Below are 22537 nucleotides of genomic sequence, written 5' to 3'. Positions count from 1 at the left end.
ACTAGGGAAACTTCACTGGTCAGTCACTTAGAAGAGATCTCGATCACTATTACCAACAAATAACACCTTAAGCTTCTAGATGCTTAATTTTGGCTTGTTCATCTTCAGCTATTTTCGATCTTTATGTGTCCTTCTGGAAGACTGTAGCTCAAAGTAATAGCATGCCAAAAGGGAAAGACCTTTCATCATTCCAAAATTGTTGTCAGTGCTCTAAACTCAAGATTCTTATGGCAATTTTCACTAAAACTTTACAATCCAGCAGGATCTCTTATAATCAATGTTAATGCACAGGACTATTTTCGTGTTATGAAATTTGGATTTTCTGAGTCATTTCGAGCATGACAAGTAGAAGCCTTAAGCATATGTACTTTACATTCTCAGTTAAAATTGTAACAGGTAACATCACCTTGTTATACATAGACATTACGACAAATTTTTTCCAATGAAAAAACAGAAATTCATAGTATCTATTTTACTATCATCAGAATGTCTAGAAGCTTGACCTATGTACATATGCAAATAGTATATGGAAAACATATATACTAGGAGAGAATCAGATTTTATTTACCAGAAACTCCCTAAAGAAGATTCATTTGAAGAATTAAAAAGAGAAACTCTTCGCCTCTTGTTTGAAAGCGCAGAGTTTGTGGTGAATTCCTCTGAAGCATGAAATTTATCAAGAACCGACCTCAGGGCTTGACGAACAGAATTTGCAAAAAGCTGGCATCCTTCTGTATCTTGAATGTTCTCTTGTTTGCAACAACTTATTTCAAAAAGATTCGTCATCCTACTTCCTAGGGTTGCAATCTCGGCCTTCACAGTCTTCAGCTGGAATTCCTCTAAAGCTTGCCTCAAATCAGAAAGAACCTCATGCTTGTACTCGCAACATATAGACGCCCTGATTGAACAAGAATCTCCACCCGAACTGTCATATTGTTGCTCAACTCTTACTTCATCAATGTCCATTGGTACAAGAATACCTTTAGTAACATCTGCAGCATTTCTCCTCAGTTGTTTCAAGTGGTCGATAACTTCAGCAAGTAATGAGGCTTTATCCATCTGTAAAATAGAAACCATTAATTGCATCAGTTCATCAAGTAGTATTAATTTTTTTTAAACATCAACAAATAATCTCAGTCTAATTTGGAGCCAGTTTGACTGTGCTTCTGACTTGCATATCAAAACTAAAACTTAGCTACTTCTTTTATTATCGTTTTTATTAAGATCAGGGATTTTAGATATATTTGCTTAATAATTAGAAATTACTTGGCCACACGGACTCTTCATCTGATTCAATAAACTGAAAACATTCATAATCTGATTCAATGTTGTTCGGGGTAGTTTGGATTGTGGGATTTCAACTCGGTTAATGGGAATGTGAATGAAGTTCTAATACATGTTCGCATCAAAATCATATTTCCATAAACCGGTTCAGAATCTCATAATCCAAACATTCCCACAGTACCAAAGAGGATTGTACTTTGAACCCAGCCGTGCCAGTTGGAAACGAATTCTACCTTTACAAGTTCCGTTTATTTAGGACTTGTTGTGTATTAGTTCACCCAGTTTGAATTCGTCTAGTATGATCATTAATCTCATCATATCTTGTTTCTCAGCTAGAAAAAAAATATCTAAAGAAATTAAATTACCAAACGAGTTGACTTAGAAAGGAGCTTGTCCAAAACTCAACATGCTTATCTATAATCCTAAGAAAAAGAGTTCCAATCATTCGGAACCTATATAATCAAGTCGAGCTTAACAGCAGTAGCAGCAGCAGCAAATAGTGATAATACAAGTGAAAAAAAATAAAAGAAGAAAGATACCTTAGCTGTGCCAGGAATGATATTGCGCAAAGTAGCAAGATGTCCATTAATTCTCTCACGGCGCCGCCTCTCAGCCTGGCTATGATTCCTCAAAGCAACCATAGCTTTCTCAGGATTAAGACAACCTTTTTGCACAACAGGCTTATTAAGATTAGATGAAACAGCCCGTACAATCTCTCCCCTCTCACTATCCAGTACCAAAGATGATCCACCACCACCGCTTACTATACCTTTATGCTCATAGTTTTCTAGAAACGCATCAAGTGAATGCGAGAGCTCCATCTTACAAATCAAATTTGTATAATATGGTATATACGAATAGCGGGATTAAAAGTAGAGTGGTGAGTAAAGTGGGAGATATGATATCAACATCATACCAATCTCAAACTAAAACAATGTGAACATATATATAGCCTATCGTATACATGCCACATGAAACAAGGTGAGAAGCAACTTGAGATTATAAAACGGTTAAATACCGGACTACAATGAATTTTTGGGATTATTATATTAGGATTACTAAATTAATACTATGTGAATATTTTTTAAATGTTCACGAGGATGGTGTATTTAAAGAAATCATAATGCTTTCATTTGAGGTCACGATTATTACAGAAATATTTCGCAGAATTATTGGTCAACTATATTCATTTAGACTTAAGAAAAGACTAACTATATCATTGTATTTGGTAATTCATTTACAAAATTTGAAATTTCTACATACATAAAAGTGAGTATAACAACTATTTATTAAAAAAATTAAAATTTTAAACAGCTTTTATTTAAATATAAAGCTTTTCTTTTTACTAATTATATTTAAGAGTTGACAATAGGCATTTAATATACATTTATCATACTCCACACAGTTTACTTTCTTGCAGTTTATATATATATATAGTTTTGAAGGCTGACTTGAATTTATTTGAAGTTAAGTAATTTTAAAAGTTGAAAACAATATCGTCAATATTCAAACTTGCATTTCTCACAAATGAAACTAACATATACCTGGAGGTCCTATTTTCTTAACATAATAAAAAAACATGGTTAAAATATGAAGAACACATGTGTAGAAAATAAGAAAAATAATATTTATTAAAACAACATAAAATGCATGCCGTGAAAATAAGGGATGGGATATTTGTCCAGCAGACCACTGCTCCCTCCGTCCACCCAATTGCTCCCTCCGTCCACCCAATTATTTACATTGGGTTTGGGCACGGAGGTTAATAAATTTGTATAGTGAAAAAAAGAAGGAAAAGTGGGTGAAGTGGTGGGACCCATTGATTTTTAATATATAAAACGGAGTTGGTGGCCCATTGATTTTTAATATATAAAACGGAGTTGGTGGAGTAAAAGTAGTGTGAAAAGGAAGAAAAAGTGAGAAAGTGGTGGGACCCATTAACTATTTTAGGAAAGTTTTGTGATGTAAAGTATTGGGTGGGACGGCCAAATAAAGAAACTGTAAACAATCTGGTGGGACGGAGGGAGTCATATTTAAGGGACCCCTAATAATATTGATAAACTATTGTAAATTAATTGATCTGATTATTCAGGATTTATTAAAAATAAAAAAATAAAAATGAGAGAACCAATGGTAGCAGGCCGGTGACATAACACACTTAGGTTTGCGAATTTGCAATGTTGCATCCGACGTTGTGGTTGATAGGCCGGAAAACGACCATCCAAAACTCCAAACGGCAGGTCAACTTGTAGCATGTATTATATGTAAAATTGGGAGATTGCAAGAGTTACAAACTTATCTTGTCTCCCAAATTAACTCATTCCACCCATCGGAATAAGACAAAGATATTTATCTATTCTCTTCATACTCATTTTCATACTCCCTCCGTCTCTAAAAGCTTTTCCCATTCTAAATGTCGGGATTGTTCATAACATGAGACAAATTACTAATTTACATCTAATCTATAAGACTAAATATAGTCATGAGTGATCTTGTTGGATTCGTATTTGTGAGTACTTTAATACGGTGAAGTTTTTATATTTGATACTAATACGAAATTAAAGATATTAATGATCAAAAGCGTGTGTTGGCAAGCGTGACAAAGAGAAAGAGGAAAAGTATTAAGAGACGGAGGGAGTATTATTTTTCATACAATATTGATTGCAAACTTTTTATGAAATATTATTTTATAATTTACTTTAAAAAATTTATTCTTGAACATAAATTTGAATATTAAATTTCTATTTAAAAAAATTAATATTATTCATAAAAATATATTTTATAAAAATTTTGAAATATGTGTCAAATACTCTCTTCGAATATATTTATATTATTCAGAAAAACGGAGGGAATATATAACAACGAAAATAGTGCTATCGCAACTCAAACAGTGACTACTCCGTATATGCATACGGTGGTCAAGTTAGGCCATCTACCACAGTCGCTTTGATAAACATAATACTTTGGGGCCGTTTGGGTTAGCTTAAAAGAAGTGACTTCTTGCTTATAGTAAAGAAGTGGAGTAGAAGTGAGAAGTAAAGAAGTTAATAAAGTGTTTGGAAAAGAAACAGAAACTGTGAGATAGAAGCTAGCATTCTCAGCTTTTTAAAAGTGCTTCTATTTCTTTACACAAACGGGTCAAGAGAAGCAGAAGCCAGAAGCAGCTTCTGCTTTCCGGAACCAAACAGGCCCTTTATCTTATGTTACGCTGCCTATGCAGTCTACTTACTAGATAAGTTAAAATTTGTATGCATTACTAAAACTCAAAAATTCATATGCATTACTAAAACTCAAAAATTCATACATGAATGCTCTTTGGAGTTTAGCCTCGCGCAAATATAATGGAACACGTACGTATGGTACACCAATGAGAGTACCAGACTCTCACCAACCAGCCCCTGCGTATTATAGTACTCCCTCCCATTTGTACACGTATTTCAATGCTCTTATAAAATATAGTTCTGTAACGTATTTTTGCGATTTTCTTTTTCTGTATAAAAATATAACATCCAAACTTTAATTCAGAAAAGAAAAATTTTAAAAATAGATTGCACAACTACATTTTGCAGGAGCATTAAAGTCCGTGTCGCGTCCCCGTCCCCCAATGTATACTACTCAGGGGGCGGAGGGAGTAGTATTCATCTAAAAGTTTGACGAGCTTCTTTTTCAATTGTTCATTTCATCCTATTTCACCGCACCTGGGATGTGACAATCGGATATAAGAGCAAGTCCAATGCAAAGATGCAAAATAGCTATAGCTATTGTTATAATTTAGCATTAAAAAATGTTTTTTATTGCTAAAATGGAACTTCAACTCCAATGTTAGATGCATTTTGCATCCAAATAATTCCAAATTTAAGTAACTTTAGTCCCTCTCTCCTAAACTTTATTAAAAGTTCACCATTATACATACCAATTATAATTAGTTGATGATGTGGCATGGATGCATAAATGCATCCTTGGTTTCAAATTTAGAACCAAGGATGCATATATGCATATTTGCATCCAAATATAGAACCCCATTAGAGTTGAGATTTTTAGTATTTAATTTCAAATTATAGAAATAGCACCACTTATAACATTGCATTGGACTTGCTCTAAGTAGTGTTGTTGAGATTAATCCAGCTCTATCAATCTTATTAATAACATTAGAGTAAACGATAATAATATCGTCCTACTACCTTTTCTAGGACTTGCTCTTTCATCACTTGAAAGATTATCACTGAATGGATTTGTATTTAATAAACTTTAATGATCGTGACCTATCATTTCAAAATTTTCGAAAAGAAAACTGTTTGATAAGTTTTTAACTTGTACAGATAAAGCACAGTGAGATGTGCATATTTTCCAAAGGTGCTATCTTGGTCACCACTTTCTCTTATTTTGTCTTGTGCGTAATCGTGTATTGCTTTAGGCAAAGCAGATCCAAACACTTGACCAGGGAAGATTTTACACCTTCAAGCTTCAACACTCGTGCTTGCCTCATCAAAATTAAAAGCTGTAATAATAACCTTATCATCGATGTGCCCGGATTTTCTTCTCCTCCCGATATTATTCTTAAATTGATTAGGCTTTAGAAGACGATATAGATTTTTTTAACTATTATTTAGTAAATAATGACTCAATTACAAAGGTTTTTTTTCTAAAAAAAAAAATCAACTTTGAACTAATTAGTATGATTAATTAAAATATTGTTCAGATATATATTTTAATTTGAAGCTATCATAAGTTAATAATTACATCTATTTCTCAATACTAGTAAAGTATTTAATCAATAAATAACATGAAACTAAATATTAGTATATAAGTATTTGACTCATATGTATAGTGTAAGATTACAAAAATAAATAATCATATATCACCATATTTTATTCACTATATAGAAAAGAATAAATAACACTTATCTATTTTATCTTTTCAAGAAAGATTGAGTCATGTAAAAGTGATTAATTTCTTCTTATTATTATTCTCAAACACTTCAATATCAAATATAATCAACTTTTTTATTCTTCTATTATATTCAGGCAGACCATTTATACACCTTATCAATCAATTAAACATGATTTTAATCGATTTATGAAAAAAATACCTAAATCATTATTTATAACCGGTTTCTCGTCCAAGATTTAAACAGGTTTAGATGACCCTCCAAACCAATTTCTAGAACACAATGCAAATTATGAATTATCCTTTTTATCACATAGCCTATTTAAAGTAAAAAAACGAAATAAATAGCTATTCCATGAGTCTGAGTTATGGTCAATATTTGATTACACACTTTTTTTGATAACTTTTTGATGCGGAGAGCACTTACAAGATTGTCTTCTTTTTTATTTTTTATTTTTAAAAAGTTGGGCAACTTAACTCTGGTCAATTTATAATAGGACTTTTAAGTTATTTTATTTGACCGAAATGTAGTTCACCCAACAAGATACATACTATTACATTCGAACAAATACATCATGCATGCAAAAACTAACTTATAATCTAACAACCAATCCACATAAGCATTCAAGAACCTCTTTGGTGATGACTAATGACAAAAACATCTAACAAACCACAGATTAAGTAGAGGCACGGTCAACCTTTGGTAGTTTGGTGGGACCCTTCTTTGCGTTCTCCCTGCCAGTTTATTTTAAAGATTTAATAAACATAATTGCTAACCGATAATTATTCAAAAAGGAGATATTCATAATTATTATCAGTTAGAGAGAAAATGTCGGACGAATTTAATAGAAAGATCATTAATAAAATTTGATAATTTATTTAAAGGATTAAATTAAATAAATATTAGAAAGATAATAATGTTTGAATAAGTAAAATGTAATTTTTTAACTTTAGGTACACAATAAATGTCGGTAAAGAGGTGATTTTAATAAAATACAAATTATCTAAAAAAATATATCATTTTTGTTAATTGCACTTAATTGTCCTTCTATAATTTTATATAAGAATCACATTAACATGTCATCAATATATTATGTAATATAACCACAGTAGTCAGTATGATAAATATCTCGTTTAGCTTTTATAAAACATTTAATCAATTTACCGATTACATTATGATTTGACTAAATCTTCAAAAATTTCCTATAGATCCTCGATTGGTTGGTATTTCTGATTTTTACAGCAATGAATCGGAATCGCATTTTACAGAAATCCAATTTTTGTAATTGTTTAATAGTTTAAAAAATATTATCGCATTATGAAGATGATTAAAACACATTGAGGAAAAAATACGTATTTATACATATTTAAAAAATTCCTTATTTTTGTAAATGACATACTCCTATAAATATATGTCATAAATAATACTGTTGGGTAGAAGGTCCGAGTAACAACTCCAAACCTACCAAGAGTTTGGATCTACTATGAAGTCAACCCTACAATGACTAAATTCAAGGCGTCTGAATTCTGAAACAGCCTTGTACATTGAACTCGGCTGTTTCATGCCGTCCCAACTCCTTATAAGTTATACGTGTGTTCGAATAACATTTAAAATATTGAAGGTACAATGAAGTTTGAGCTTTTGCCATAACAATAAGGACTATTACATTATGGGGCCGTTTGAGTGAGTTTAAAATAAGTGCTTATTGCTTAAAATAAATAAGTGGAGTAGAATTTAGAAGCAAGATAAGACTTATAAGTGATTAGTGATTAAAGTGTTTGGGAAATAAGTAGAAATCCTGAAACAAAAGCTAGCATTCCTAGCTTTTTACAAGTGCTTCTTGACTTTTTACACAAACAGTACGAATAAGTGCTTCTAACTTAGAAGCCGAGAAGTCCGGCTTAAAATGGGTTGCCAAACACCTACTATATGTTTGGCTCATAATAACAAGATGCCGCCATAAGGGGGCAACACTTGATATCTGTTCAAGTTATTTATCATCCAGTGGAGCTACAACTAACCATTTCCGCAAGTTTATTCCATCACAGAGCACGGTTATTCCTCGAATACAACTTCAGAAAAAGGATCGTGTGCTTGAATGACTAGTAAAAGCCGAAGAATCTAATGCAGTCCTGGCAATGATCTTGTCTTCTTCAAGTATTTCTTTCTCACTTGATGAATTTTCCTGCAAATGATGCATTTACAGTCATTTTCGTCTGGAGTCAAGACATCAGTAACTTATGTGCGCCCATAATTGTATGATACATTAACAATTTTTTAGTGGACCAAAATGATGTTATCATTTGGTAGTTCATGATAATTTGATCATTAAAATATTACAAGTTCATTTCAGTTACCTTGTTGGACTGTCCTCCGATGTAGCCAACGAGCATTATCTGCAACTTCTGATTACCTGTTGCCTCATTGCTTCCATCTATCAGACAAACATGCTGAAAAGAAGCACCAACCTGATTAATGACCTTGGAAGCAAAGTTATGGAAGCTTTGATTCATCGAAGCATTATCAGAGAGATGGGACTAGTTACTGTATAAGGCATTTTACATAAGCCCTACGCCCCTACTCATATAAGTTGGCCGTAAGGGTTAGAAGAAAACTACACGTTAAAAGTTCATTTTTTTTTTTTTTCAAGGCAGGCAAAATTTGTGAATCTGACTGCTAAATCAAGAACTCTCATATATCCTGCAGGTTGCTACTGCCACCCTCAGAATGGAAACAACAAGACCAACAAGAAATGATTTGTGGTACATAATATTTTTAACATCCTCAGAATTAACTTCAAATAAGGATGACATGCATAAAGGGAAGCAGTCTTAAAAGTAAGAGCATGGAAAATTTATTGCAGATCCAGAGGAATGTTTCATCACAATATTTTAAGCAAATTTCAAAGAAGCTAAGAGTAGAAGTCTGCAAGAAAAATTACTAACAATGATTTTCTTTATTGAACAGCAGTCACGGTCCCAATTTACGCTCATCAAAATCTTAAATATCTTTGAAGATTCATCTTTTGCCCAGCCGAAGTAAATTCCAAAAACTTGATCAGGTAGACCAGATGCTCCATCGCCTAAAGATAGAAATTCCTTTTTTTAAGACTTGTAGAAAATTCCAGTATCAAGGATTAAAACAGTAAGAGGCCACAATTATCAACCAAATAGCTACTAAGAATAGTGCAAGAATTCACATACAACATCACATTTCAACTTATAATGAATAAACTTTCCAATCGAATCATGCCTTGTACGTTACTGAAAAGGTAAAATGGCATGTTTACAGCAAATCAGTGAACTGGATGCTACCTTTACTTAAGTACTTAATAGGCCTTTAAGAAGCTATATACCTGCAATTTCATATAGATGTCCATTTTTGTATAAACCTCTGAAATATATGGGCTCAATCGGCAAGGCACCATTTACCCCTGCAGACATAATCCTAAAAATCATACCGATAGAATGAAACAGTTGGGAAAGCAACCATAATAAGTGAATTAAATAGCAAAATTACTCACAGTCTTCGAATGGTGGTAGACCCCAAACTTCTGGCTGTAACTCCAGAAGCGAGTGAAGAACCATGTCAGCAACAGAAAACTGATCAGATTCACTTGGAAGCGAGGGAACAGCCACAACCTTCATTCCAGCAGCCTTCCCTGCTTTAACACCGATCCTGTTAAAAGCATGGATATAACATAGATATCATTACAGTAATAGGGGAGTAAAATGTGGCTATGCAAAAAATCTATATGCTCAATATATTTCATCCAACAGAAAGAAAGGCATCTCTTCTTAAATTATTAAATCATTATTTGATTAATTCTCTTAGCTCTTTCAGATACTAAAGTAACTATTTCTACTTTGCATATAAAGAACTAAAAGTCTACAAGTGACTCAAGTAAATGCCTTGAAAATGGTTTAAACATATAACGGTGGGAGCTCCACGGTGGTCCTGCAGTAGGCGATTGAACTTGTCTATACTTAACATAGTCGTGGTACTAAGACTACAGAAAACAAGATAGATGATAAATTATCCCCTCACAATACTCTTTAATTTCCCTAGGATTCCTACAATAATAACCAAGGTTCTAGGTACAGAATATACTGTAAAATTACTTTATGAAGTCCAAAAACTAATAAGCATACTTCTTTAATTCATAAGGTGTAAAGTAATAAACTTACAAGGAGTCTTCTACCACCAAGCAACAAGCAGCATTCACGCCCATTCTCTTTGCAGCTTCCAGAAATCTGATGTCCAGTCGAAATAATTCACAAATATGTAAAAAATAAAATTACTACAGTGAGATCGTTTGGAAAAAAAGAAAGTCAAAAGCATATCAAATTTTTATGGAAATATATACTCTTTCCGATAAAAGAAGTTGACTGATGTAAGAGTAAAACAAGCGTGAGGCACTTAATAACTTTCACCAAACCAAAAGAACTCGTGCAGTAAATGGACGTGCATTCACTGACAACTTCTCACACAAACAAAAAAAAAATTACAAAGAATATAAAAAGAGAATATAATATAAGGTAAAAGGAAATCACAAGAGTATAAATTGTGTGGATACTACATGGAATGATGGAAGGTTAACTCAATGACTAAAAGAAAGCACCATATCTTACATATCTGGAGAAGGTTTTCCCGATTTGACCTGGTCACTTCCAAGAACAATTGAAAAGTACTCACTCCAGCCTATAATAATGGCACAAAGGGAAAGCAATGAGGAAAAAAATATCATACATGAACATAGCACATATATTTGCATAAATCCATATTGCAGCAAAGAAAGCCATCATGTCTGCCAAAAAGGGCAATAAAAGAAAAGATGTATATCATTCCCACTAACAGAACCTGAGAGTACTGTACTTTATACAATCTATCTTCAAATTTAAATAAAACTGATTAGCTTAAAGACTTGGAGTATATAATTGACTAGCTTGCTTGCAGACGAACTGGATTTGACTAGAAAAAATCTGACCAAGACTCATATCGTCTAAATATAATCACATTATGAGATTCGCAGTTTATCAACCAAATGATCCATATTAATTATGGAAAAGTTTGAATAACATTAGAGGAATCAGATAAGTACATAGTCTATTCTAATTCAGTACTTTATACAATAGATTAATACATATTATTATTAATTTTAAAAACGTCATGTTGCTATTTACTGCTGAATGTTCAGGCCAGGAGCAACTCTTAGCTAAGCGTTTGTATCTTCGTTTTAATGCTAACTCTACAGGTATTGGTGAAAGAGTAAAACTATGTTAGGCTAGTCTGAGTTTTGGTCTAAAAACCACGACATGCTTTACAAATTCATATAGAACATATCAACCTTGATCGGGAAAACTCAGTACTGAGTACTGACTATAGCTAAGAATTCGTAAAACTTAATGAATATAAGTTCACTTATATCTAAACATTCCACTAGCTGCTAGACTAGAAATATAAGCAAGATACACACTTTAGGAAAGGCATTTTTTTAAAATTCTTATATATAATTACCTATCTGTGAAACAAAATAAAACAACCAAAATACACATGTAAAAGGAGATCCAACAGGGCTTAACACACATATAACATATGTAAGGAATCCACAATGACCCGAAAAGATGAAATAATAAAAGAATGAACCTGGTTGATGAGAGACTTTTGCTTCTACATTTTTAGTCATGGAGTTTGATGCAAGGGCAAAAGGCACTTTCTTCTTACGTAGATGTTTTATTAGACGATTAGCTCCAGGAAGTGCTTGAGCTAATAGCCACCTAACAGAAGTAACAAGTAACCATAAGACAAAGGCCAAAACATCGATATTTGTTGTTGCGTGTTATTAAACAGGCACAAAAAGATAGATTAAGACCCACTTTTCTCGATACATGGGCATAATTTCTTCAGTAAACTGTTCAGGTGTGATTGGTAGGTTGTAGTCTTTGATAATAGCAATTCGTGACTCATTATGGGTCATCCCCAACCTCATGCCTTCCTTCTTGTAATCCACTGCCTTTCCATATCTTGCCAAAAGATCCTTCAAAACGTCCTTCGTAAGTACTTCTGCTCACACAAACACAACAAAACTTAAAACAACGTTGCAACAAAACAAATTAGACATTATGTATCCATTCCAAAACTAAAAACACATTTCAAGGAATGAACAAATAACTTATCTCTTTGTTTGGACATGTATGTATAACAAACAAATTTATCCCTATATTTAGCCAAGTCATGAAAAACTAATCCTCGTGGTTACTAGTCAGAACACATAATTTGAGCAACATTGTAAAATAAAGATATAGAAAAACAATAGTATGTATATTATTTATGATAAAATTAAGAACTGGAGAACCAAATGGCATACACTGATTTGATATTTCTATGTTGATAAGTAGATAAAAGTGAAAGAGGGGATATAGAAGTGAGAACCTGTGTTCAAAAGGGTGCCATCCATATCAAGAATCACAGCGGAAACATGGGACTCAGCTGCAGCACCATTCATGGCGGCTTCAAAGATTAAGGAAAGAGATGGGCGGTGAGTGATGAAATTTAAAAGGGCATTGATTTATATATAAAGGCAATAAAAGGGAACCATTCTCATTGCAATTGGGCGGATGCTACTTAGCGTAAAGACTCTTTACCGAATGGGGTGCTATAAAATACGAGTATTAGTATATACCATTCTTTATGCCAGAATATATGACGTTATATATAAACTTGGCGCCTTTTCTCCTTGAAAAGTAAAGGGTTACAATATAAGATTGGCCCATTGTTGTAATCAGTACTCACCATTGGCCCATATATGCAGTACGAAGACAAATCCGTTCACTTATTTGTAAGAACCTATTATCAACGTGCTGATTCCTTGTAGTGGACAGTGAATTGGAAGGCGCACTGAGGCCTTATAATCAGACAATGGTTCAGGGTACTTGTAGTAGGGCAACAACAGAAATGGAAATGTTGTTGTGCATCATCTTTTTCTCTCTTTTTTTTTTTTGACAAGTAGTGCATCATTGTCACCCACCTCGCATCCACATCACACTTTGTGAGAGCTCGTGCAGTACGGGTGATATTTTAGTATCTACTTGAAGATGGTGATGATAATTTTTGTAAATACTTAACCTACATTGTTAAATAAACCTTTGATATTTCAGGACACATAATAACAATTACTTTTTAATTACTTCATAAACCAAACGCAGCTGGTAAGTAATCCAAAATAAGATCCAGACTTGTTTTGGCCTATACTTTAGGTGACACACAATAGTAGGTATGCATTAATTTTGCATATAGAAATATACCGGGAACATAGGCATATCAGTGAAACACTCCAGTAAACTTGTAGTCATTTTCGGTTATTTACTTAATTATGTTATTGTATGAACTATGAATCAGAGTGATAGTCATAGCATTGTGTTGGTTATCAGGCAAAAATGTTCTCATGCTCAATCTCACTGAAGGATATAATTTTCCTGCTTAGAGGTGCAATAACAGCACCGTTGTTGTGCATTATCATTAATGAATGTCACATGTTTGCATATAATAAGACTTCAGTATCATCTTTCCGTCAGAGAGCAGAATATCCTCAAACTTAACTTCAGAAAGAAGGCATGCATGAATGATGAGTAAAAGCCGAAGATTTCAATGCAGTCATGGCTAAGACCTTGTCTTCTTCAAGTATTTTGTTCTCGCTGGATGACTTTTCCTGCAAATAACACATCAACATCATTTTCGTCAAAAAAAAAAAATCAACATCATCATTTTCATTGTAAGTTAAAAAATCAGTAGTAATTTAGAAAAATATATCTATGCTGGTATGGTACTGTACTACTGTCTGTGCTAAAGTTATATTTCAGTTCAGTGACCTTATTATGTCCTCCAATGTAGCCAACTAGCATAACCTGCATCTTCTGATCACAATTTGCCTCCCCGCTCTCATCAATTGGACAAACATGCTGAAAGAAAGCACCCAACTAGTAAACAACATATTAGCATTGCTGGAGCAATTAAAAGAAAAATGTATGTGTAAGCGTTGATTCATTAAAAGATTCAGAAACCAAAGCAAAGCCACCGGTATGTCCTGTGGGAAGTAAGACCTTAACTCTGGTCCTAGGTTTTTTCAAAAAAGCGGCCTCACTATTCTGTGTTACGTACACTTGAGCCATAGATAACCCATAGGCCATATAATTTGGCGGGAAAAGCTAGAGAGAAATTGAATCTCATGATATATTTCCAAGTGAAATTATTTGAATTTGACTGCTCAAAACATATCCTGCAAGTCACTACCACTGTCGTTGAACGGAATTAACGAGACTTACAAAAAAATGACTTCTGATGAGTATAATCTAAGATCTAATATTCTTCACATTCTCAAACTTCAAATGAATTGCAGACAATGCAGACTCAGGAAGCATAAAGCAAAGCAGACACAGAAGTTTGAACTAGCAGGAAATAAATTGCAGATTCAGCAGTAAACTCAGGCCAACAATTACTATGAATTATCAAAAGTAGGAAATCTGAGAGATGATCACTAACAATGACTTTTTCTAAACAACAGCAGTTACGTTCCCACGTGATGCTCATCAAAATCTTCAATATCTTTGGGGATTCAAATTGTGCCCAGCCAAAGTAAACTCCCACAACTTGATCAGGTAGAGCAGATGCGCCATGACCTGTAAAGGAAATCATATAGACTTCTTGTAGTAATATTGCCACATTGATGATAAAACAATAAATATTGTCTTGGCTATGACCCGACAAGCCATGAAATAGTGCAAAAGAGCACATTTTAACATTTATTTACTCAAAGTACATAATATGCCTCCAAGAAGCTATGTAGCTGGGAAAGAACAAAATGAACTTACTCAAGGTCGATACAAAATGAAATTGTAAATATGTTCCACACACCTTCAAGTTCGTGCAGAAATCCATTTTTGTACAGGCCTCTGACATGTACTGGCTCAATTGGCACGACACCACTCACCCCTGCATATTTCAGATCAATAATCAGACTGATATAATGACACGGTTGGAAAAGAAAGCTATAAGTGGATTAATTGGCAAAGATACACACAGTCTTCGAACGGTGGTAGACCCCAGACTTCTGGCTGCAGGTCCAGAAGTGTGTGAAGAACCATATCAGCAATAGAAAACTGATCAGATTCACTCTGGAGCGAAGGAACAGCCACAACCTTCATTCCAGCAGCCTTTGCTGCTTTTACTCCAATCCTGTTGAGATGCATAAATATCAATAAGACTATAGAAAAAATATATATAACAAAGGGAAATGACCATGTAAAGTGTAAACTATGCATCTGCATGCTTAATCTAGAGCAGCATGATTTTACCATAGCAAGGATACCTTTTATCAGAGTATTTATGTATATCTCTCTCTTTACTCCTGTACGTAGATACTCAAATACCACAGCAAGTATACACAAAAAGGCTTGTCAAGAAAAAGAAAGTATACACAAAAAGAACTAAAAGAGATGTAATATTATAAGCCTAAAATATATTTTACGCGTATAGCAGCAGGAGCTCAACTGCGAATCTGCTGTAGTTACAACTTGTCTATACTAACATAGTAGAAAGATTGATATTAGTGACAACAAAACACAAGATAAGTGATAAATTATTCCCCTATTTCTTCCCCTAGGACTTATGACTAATTGTTGAATAAACTATGTAATATAACACTACAAACAAGCTTGTAGCTACATAATAAGCTATGAGAGTACTTTGAGAAGTGCAAAAACTAATAAGCGTGCAACCAGCAGACATTTTTCAAATTAAAAGGTATGAAAACAGAAAACTTACAAGGAATCTTCTATCACCAGGCAACTAGCCACATTGACACCCATCCTGTTTGCAGCTTCCAGAAATCTGATGTCCAGTCGAAATGATTCACATTTATATGAGAAATATATTACTACACTAGAGAAGATTGCAATAGGACTCCTCTGATAAGAAGATTTAAGGAAAAAATATTACTGGTAAATGGAATAATATGACGCACATTGATATTATGGATACATATTATTTCCGGTGAAAGTAGTTAAAAGATTTAAAAGACAGGCAATAACCAATATCTGAAACTTAGGGTGATGTTTACTTAGATAAATTTTTTCCGAGTAAACTTCAGAGTTGTGGCCAAAGTTTACATCTATTTTCTAAATGTTGGCTAGAGATCCAAATTCTCAAAAAGATGGCCAAACTTTGGCTTCGCTTTTTAAATGTGTGGCTCCCGTTAAATGTCACTAACGGCAGCCTAACGGGAGCCACATTTTTGAAAAGCGGACCAAAGTTTGACCACTTTTCTGATAATTTGGAGCTCATTTTTACCCTTTTGTTCATTCCAAATTCTCAGAAAAGTGGCCAAACTTTGGTCCGCTTTTCAAAAATGTGGCTCCCGTTAGGCTCCCGTTAATACATTTAACGGGAGCCACACTTTTAAAAATCGGAGTCAAAGTTTGGCCATCTTTTTGAGAATTTGAAACTCTGGCCAACTTTTTAAAAATCGGTGTAAATTTTGACCACAACTTTGAAGTTTACTCATTTTTTCCAGTGTTCTGTTTCGCATTTCCTAAAATTTTGATTTCTAATAAAACAGGTGAAAGCTGAGATACTTTAGCAATTCTTCTATTATAATATTGATGAAGCATCCTGATAGTATTTTCTTTATTGCAGTATATATGGACTGGACATTTACCAGCAAGGCATGTCAGATAAAGCAAAATAGTCGAAGAAGGTTAAAGGAAAAAAAATAAGCGGAAGGTATCAGGTGTACATAATTTTGGTTGAATACTACATGGAAGAACAACTAAATGACTAAAACAAAGCACCATTCCTTACATATCTGGAGACGGTTTCCCTGATTTGACCTGGTCACTTCCAAGAACAATCGGAAAGTATTTTGTCCAACCTATAGTAATGCAACATAAAGATACCATTGGCAAATTATATACGTAAAGATAACACATATATGTTCATATAGTCATATTGCAGTGAAGTTGCAACATTTTTGTCAGAGGCTACTGAAAAATAAATGATAATCAGTTCCCACTAATAGATATTTAAAACCTAAAGTTACTGGACCTGATACAACCTGTCTAAGACTTAATTAGAACTGCTCGTCTTTCTCTATATAAATGATCTTGCTTGCAATCAAACTGAATTCGACTAGTAATAATATGACCAAGAGTTCGAGACACAATTCTATCTACATACGATCAGTGTACAGAGAGGTTTTTTTATTACTAAGTTTATTTTACAGATTGAGTATGATCAACATGATGTCTGTTTATATTAAGTATCAAACAGTTTGGGATATTTACAAGAACTATGGTGTATATCTTCGATAGTGCACTAGCCTTCTAAATGGATTCACCTGGTAGTTAATGGTGGAAACCTCACATGAGGACAGGACATATGTAAGAACTAAGAAGCCGTAAAAGTTTAACTGAAATGAGTTTAAACAGGTCTCACAACTATACCAACCTAAATAAGTTCACATAACCGTTGCAGTATGTAAGCCATAAAACAAATTCATAAATGCAAAGAAGATCCAACTGGACCAACACAGACGTAACCAATATGAAAAAGCCCATAGTGGCCAAAAAGACAAGGGAATTGAAAAAATAAATAAATAATTTGACCTGGTTGGTGAGAAACTTTTGCTTCTACATTTCTAGTCAGAGAGTTTGATGCAAGAGCAAATGGCACTTTCTGATTGTGGAGATGTTTTATTAGGCGGTTAGCTCCAGGAAGTGCTCGCGCTAATAGCCACCTTGGTGGCAGTAACAAGTAACAAGAAAAGTCAGATCAACATTTCAAACAAAGTCCGAAAATGGATGCGGGTGCCAATAGAGATATGAAGACCCACCTTTCTCGATACATTGGCCTAATTTCTTCTGTAAACTGTTCCGGTGTGATTAACAGGTCGTACTCTTTGATAATAGCAAGACGGAACTCATGATGGGACATCCCCGACCTCATGTCTTCCTTCTTCTGATCCACCACTTTCCCATATCCTTCAAGATAATCCTTCAAAACGTCCTTATTAAGTACCTCTGCTCACACACATAAACACAACAATCCTGAGCCAGTCTTGCAACAAACACAAACGGAAAATTTGCACTCCTTTATTCAAAAACACATAACTGCAGCAACATGATCTTGCAAAAATAATTTCTGGAGCTAACTTTTTAAACACGCCTCAAAACACATGCAAAAATCAAACTGAACTTGTAATTTGAAACGGTGGGAGTGCTAAACAGGGAGACACAAACGTATATGAGTAGTAATAAGAACCTGTATTCAAGAGGGTGCCGTCCAAATCAAGAATTACAGCAGAAACATGTGTATCTGCTGCATTAGCATTAGCATTACCATTCATCGCGGATTCAAAGATAGCAATATAACAAAAATGGATGAGTAGTGAATGAATTAGAAAATACAGGGCACAAGAGTTTGCATTGCTTTATAGTTGATTAAAGGGATCCAATCTCATTGCATTGTGCTTTATAGTAGACTTTCTGCACGAGGCAAGGCAGCTAAATAGCAGTTTAATACTTGTATTAACATGTTCCTTCCTCTTCCTCATGTCATTTATTTAACAATAATGGAAGAGAAACTTGGCGCCTTCTTCTCATTGACCAGAATATTCAACAAGCACAATTGGCCCACGTCAGACAAGTACGAGAAAAACTGAGACAATAGGACACACTACTGTATTACAGTACACAGTACAAATACTGCACAGTAATAATGGTTATGAGAATGAGTTATCCCAAGGGGTATGAAAAGAATGATCTAACCCGGGATGGGAACCGCCCACTATGTTTTTCTAGTAAGTGAGTCTTGGATTCATCATATTTTCAGGTATACATTTTTTTCTCTCCTTTTCTGAAGGACTGATAAAGACAAGCTGGCCAGCCCAGAAACCGGTGGAGCCTGATTGTCTCACTCGTAATCACTGAATCTGAAGCCTATGAACGTAGTTTTTTCATACACTTCAGAGGCATGGATGGTTATGCTGGTAATTTTAATACTATTGTTGTAGTAATTCTTCAATAGTTCAATTCAACTTTGATTCAGCAGACAAATACATAATTTGTTTTTATAAATAAAATAGTAAGATACAGCTTCGTATAGCACATTTCTTAATCCTCAGCCAAAATATGGACTTGAAATTGGTCTCCTGGCACCAGATATATAAATGATAACACATAGGATAAGTGCATATTGATCACCACTCCATCAAAATTGTGATTAAGACAATTTTGTCTGGACTTGACAATATTATAGCTAAGCTATGACATTTAAGAAACCGTATGAATTCTAAGGAACAAACTGGGCATACATGTAAACGAAGAGTAAATTATAGCATATTACGGTTGGGAGGAAAACTGGACAGTATGTTTAAACCTCCATATGGACACCGGCAGTCACTGAAAAAATAAAACTACCCAACAGCCACAGCAATTCTCTGAATACATCCGCTACATTGAGAAGGATAAACTTCAGAAATGCAAATCAAACCATCAACACACCAAATTCTAAACTCATAATTAAAAACAAACATTTCACCCCATATAGAAGGTGAGCTTTAACTATCACAAATACACTAAATATCCCCCAGTTGTACTTCTGGTAATCTCTGGGATACAGGCATATGAACTTCTCTGAACATATGTTTCACTGCAAGATAAAGACCAACAAGTTGTTAATTGTTAATTTAATTGTCAGATGTCACACAAGAAAAAAACAGACGTAGCATTATACACTGCCCACCTCCGCATCTTCGCCTTTGACAGCTTTACCAGCACCATCTTTGTGTCCATCCTCTGTTTCAGCAAAACAAAGACAAAAATCAAGCAAGTAGCACAAGAGAGAAACACAGATAGTTTTTCCAAGATGAGCAAAGACCAGGCCAGTAAACTAGGAAAAAAGGAAAGAAGAAGAAAAAGAAGAAAAGAATAGCCTGACATACAATTTAAGACTCTAGAGTAGAGTGTCAACCATAGAAATCAGCCAGTTTCACTAAGATTCTACAGCCCCTAAAGAATTAAAACTAATGTGATAAAAAACATTAACATTATAATAATAACATAATGCTGCATTTTTTATTTATTTATTAAATCATGCTGATTCCAATTCCAATTCCAATTTTTAAGTGGACAAGCCTGATACTCTAGCAAGTTTGTAAAGCATAGTTCTTTGTCTTCAAACTCTAGCTACCTACACTTGTAATCATATATTATGATTCCAATTAAATAGGTGCTGACAATTCCTGTGATTACCTCCGTCCTCTGGAATGTCAGAAGTCCACAAGGTAAGGTTGTCCCTAAGTAGCTGCATAATTAGAGTACTATCTTTGTAGGACTCCTCACTTAGGTTATCAAGCTCAGAGATTGCTTCATCGAATGCCTGCTTTGCTAGGCGACAAGCCCTGGTAAAGTAGATCTCAAACAATATTATTAAAGCTATTGAATGATAAAAAAATATCTTCTGCACTAATAACACCATAGCATACCTTTCAGGAGAATTCATAATCTCATAGTAGAAGACTGAAAAATTTAAAGCCAAGCCCAGCCGAATGGGATGTGTAGAAGCCAATTCAGCATCAGCTGAAGCTGTAGCTGCCTGCAATAGGATGATAGGTTATTTCAAAGGAAGTGTAAGCCCCTTATTTAAATGAAGTAATATCAGTTCTGTACAAATGTCATCAAGCAAATGCGTAGGAGGGAGCTGGATAGAATAGATTGAAATCATAGCTGAACCTAAACCCAAAAAACTTCCCAAGACAAAGACTGAAACATAGGTCCATGTCTGGTGATTCAAAACACTAGAAAGTTTCTTTCAAGTTACAATAAGTTATGATTTGATTTCATTCCAAAAATACTGAAGGACAGCCACATTAAAAACAACAAAATACCTCATAAGCTTTCAGAGAAAGATCAGCAACATCTTTCCTGTCATCACCAGACTTAAATTCTGCAAGATACCTATAATAATCCCCTTTCCTAAACAAAATAAAACGGTAACATATAAATTTCAAAATACTGAGGCTACTTGACATATTTTCGTAAAGAAAATGTTTATAAAAAAAAAAAAAAAAAATTCTCACATCTTATAGTAAAAGACTGTAGATTCACCAGGTGTGCAAGAAGGAATGAGATGTTCATCAATGACACTCATAATGTCATTACAGATAGCTGTCAACTCTGTCTCAACCTTTTGTCTATAATCCTTGATCCTGTTTACATTCTGATGGTTCCCCCTTGATTCCTCTTTTTGCTCAATGGATGACAAAATACGCCAAGAAGCCCTACGAGAACCAATCACATTCTTGTAACCAACTGAGAGTAAATTCCTCTCCTCCACAGTCAACTCAACATCCAGTTTTGCAACATTCTTCATTGCCTCCACCATTTCTGGCACATGAAACTTTCTTCATCAAAACATGACACTTCAATTATGTGCTACAATTATTATCCCAATATATAAATTATGTGCTAAAACATGAGTTTTACGCCTTGACGTAACAAATTTACCAAGATGAAAGTAATACATCAAAGTTCTCAATTCTTTTGTGCAGTGAACATAAAAGCAACAGAGATCAAAGCTAATGACATCTATATTCATTTGAACAATAATAATATACAGATTATCTATAATTTCCCCACAGTCTAATCTCCAAAATCATCCTATCAACTAATTTTTTAATCACTATCTAGTTAATTTTTTTGGTTACCTCCATTACAGTCAATTAATTAGAGTCAATTACGCTTGAATTGTCCAGAACAGTAACAACTTCTAAGGCATCAATAATTCTATGAAAATCAAGTAATCAACTAAAGAAAGTAACTCCAAATCAGTATATTAATTCATTTAAGAAATTAATATAAAATACAAATCTAGCACAAAATCATAGCCCTAAAATTACACTTTCAACTGGTATTTCATTTGATTTGGTGTTTCACAGAATTATTTAAGCAATCACAGTGAAAACATGGAGCAACTCAAAAGATATAAAACGTTTCGTCACAGCAAACAAATTAGATGTAAACTAATTTACCGTCATAGCGTTCGGCTTGCTCAGCGAGCTTGGCGCTGTAAACGAAAGTGTCTCTTGAAGCCATGGCTGATTGCAGTCGATCTGGGAAATTAGGGTTTTCGATTTAAGGGGTTTCGAGAATCTCTCAGCTCTCTTGTAAAACAATAAAGTTTATTTTTGTATGATTTATATTTTTATGCGATATGGGCCCTGGTGTCACCAAGTAGTACTATTCGGTCCAGATTTTCTGCGAGTCTGGGATTACAATGCCCACCTTGGGTGGCCTTAATTCTTTTCTATTTTCT

General features: G+C 34.1%; 4 protein-coding genes across 4 annotated transcripts; all 4 read right to left on the bottom strand.

The window, feature by feature from the left end:
- Nucleotides 1–346: 346 nt before the first annotated feature.
- Nucleotides 347–2236, bottom strand: LOC108224266 (transcription factor bHLH30). The gene is made up of 2 exons (XM_017398786.2): nucleotides 1824–2236; nucleotides 347–1059 (listed from the first exon to the last, which is right to left on the bottom strand). Exons 1-2 carry the CDS (start codon nucleotides 2103–2105, stop codon nucleotides 565–567), a joined length of 777 nt encoding a protein of 258 aa, XP_017254275.2. The 5' UTR covers nucleotides 2106–2236; the 3' UTR covers nucleotides 347–564.
- A 5669-nt stretch (nucleotides 2237–7905) lies between these two features.
- Nucleotides 7906–12847, bottom strand: LOC108225169 (bifunctional riboflavin kinase/FMN phosphatase). Its single transcript, XM_017399986.2, has 10 exons — nucleotides 12605–12847; nucleotides 12049–12235; nucleotides 11819–11949; nucleotides 10804–10873; nucleotides 10360–10425; nucleotides 9696–9850; nucleotides 9528–9605; nucleotides 9118–9254; nucleotides 8530–8622; nucleotides 7906–8357 (listed from the first exon to the last, which is right to left on the bottom strand). The coding sequence occupies exons 1-10, from the start codon at nucleotides 12675–12677 to the stop codon at nucleotides 8247–8249; spliced, it is 1101 nt and encodes a 366-aa protein (XP_017255475.1). The 5' UTR covers nucleotides 12678–12847; the 3' UTR covers nucleotides 7906–8246.
- A 223-nt stretch (nucleotides 12848–13070) lies between these two features.
- On the bottom strand, nucleotides 13071–18785 carry LOC108225168 (bifunctional riboflavin kinase/FMN phosphatase). Its single transcript, XM_017399985.2, has 10 exons — nucleotides 18485–18785; nucleotides 18057–18243; nucleotides 17830–17960; nucleotides 17027–17096; nucleotides 15992–16057; nucleotides 15249–15403; nucleotides 15083–15160; nucleotides 14711–14847; nucleotides 14041–14130; nucleotides 13071–13880 (listed from the first exon to the last, which is right to left on the bottom strand). The coding sequence occupies exons 1-10, from the start codon at nucleotides 18567–18569 to the stop codon at nucleotides 13773–13775; spliced, it is 1107 nt and encodes a 368-aa protein (XP_017255474.1). The 5' UTR covers nucleotides 18570–18785; the 3' UTR covers nucleotides 13071–13772.
- A 747-nt stretch (nucleotides 18786–19532) lies between these two features.
- LOC108228119 (14-3-3 protein 9) lies at nucleotides 19533–22490 on the bottom strand. Its single transcript, XM_017403605.2, has 7 exons — nucleotides 22254–22490; nucleotides 21303–21609; nucleotides 21111–21198; nucleotides 20709–20818; nucleotides 20476–20624; nucleotides 19967–20019; nucleotides 19533–19873 (listed from the first exon to the last, which is right to left on the bottom strand). Exons 1-7 carry the CDS (start codon nucleotides 22315–22317, stop codon nucleotides 19871–19873), a joined length of 774 nt encoding a protein of 257 aa, XP_017259094.1. The 5' UTR covers nucleotides 22318–22490; the 3' UTR covers nucleotides 19533–19870.
- Nucleotides 22491–22537: the final 47 nt, after the last annotated feature.

Source organism: Daucus carota, chromosome 6, assembly GCF_001625215.2.
Source record: "Daucus carota subsp. sativus chromosome 6, DH1 v3.0, whole genome shotgun sequence".
NCBI classification, from domain to species: domain Eukaryota; kingdom Viridiplantae; phylum Streptophyta; class Magnoliopsida; order Apiales; family Apiaceae; genus Daucus; species Daucus carota.
Note: the sequence above shows the minus strand (reverse complement) of the source record. Positions and strands in the feature narration are given on the sequence as shown.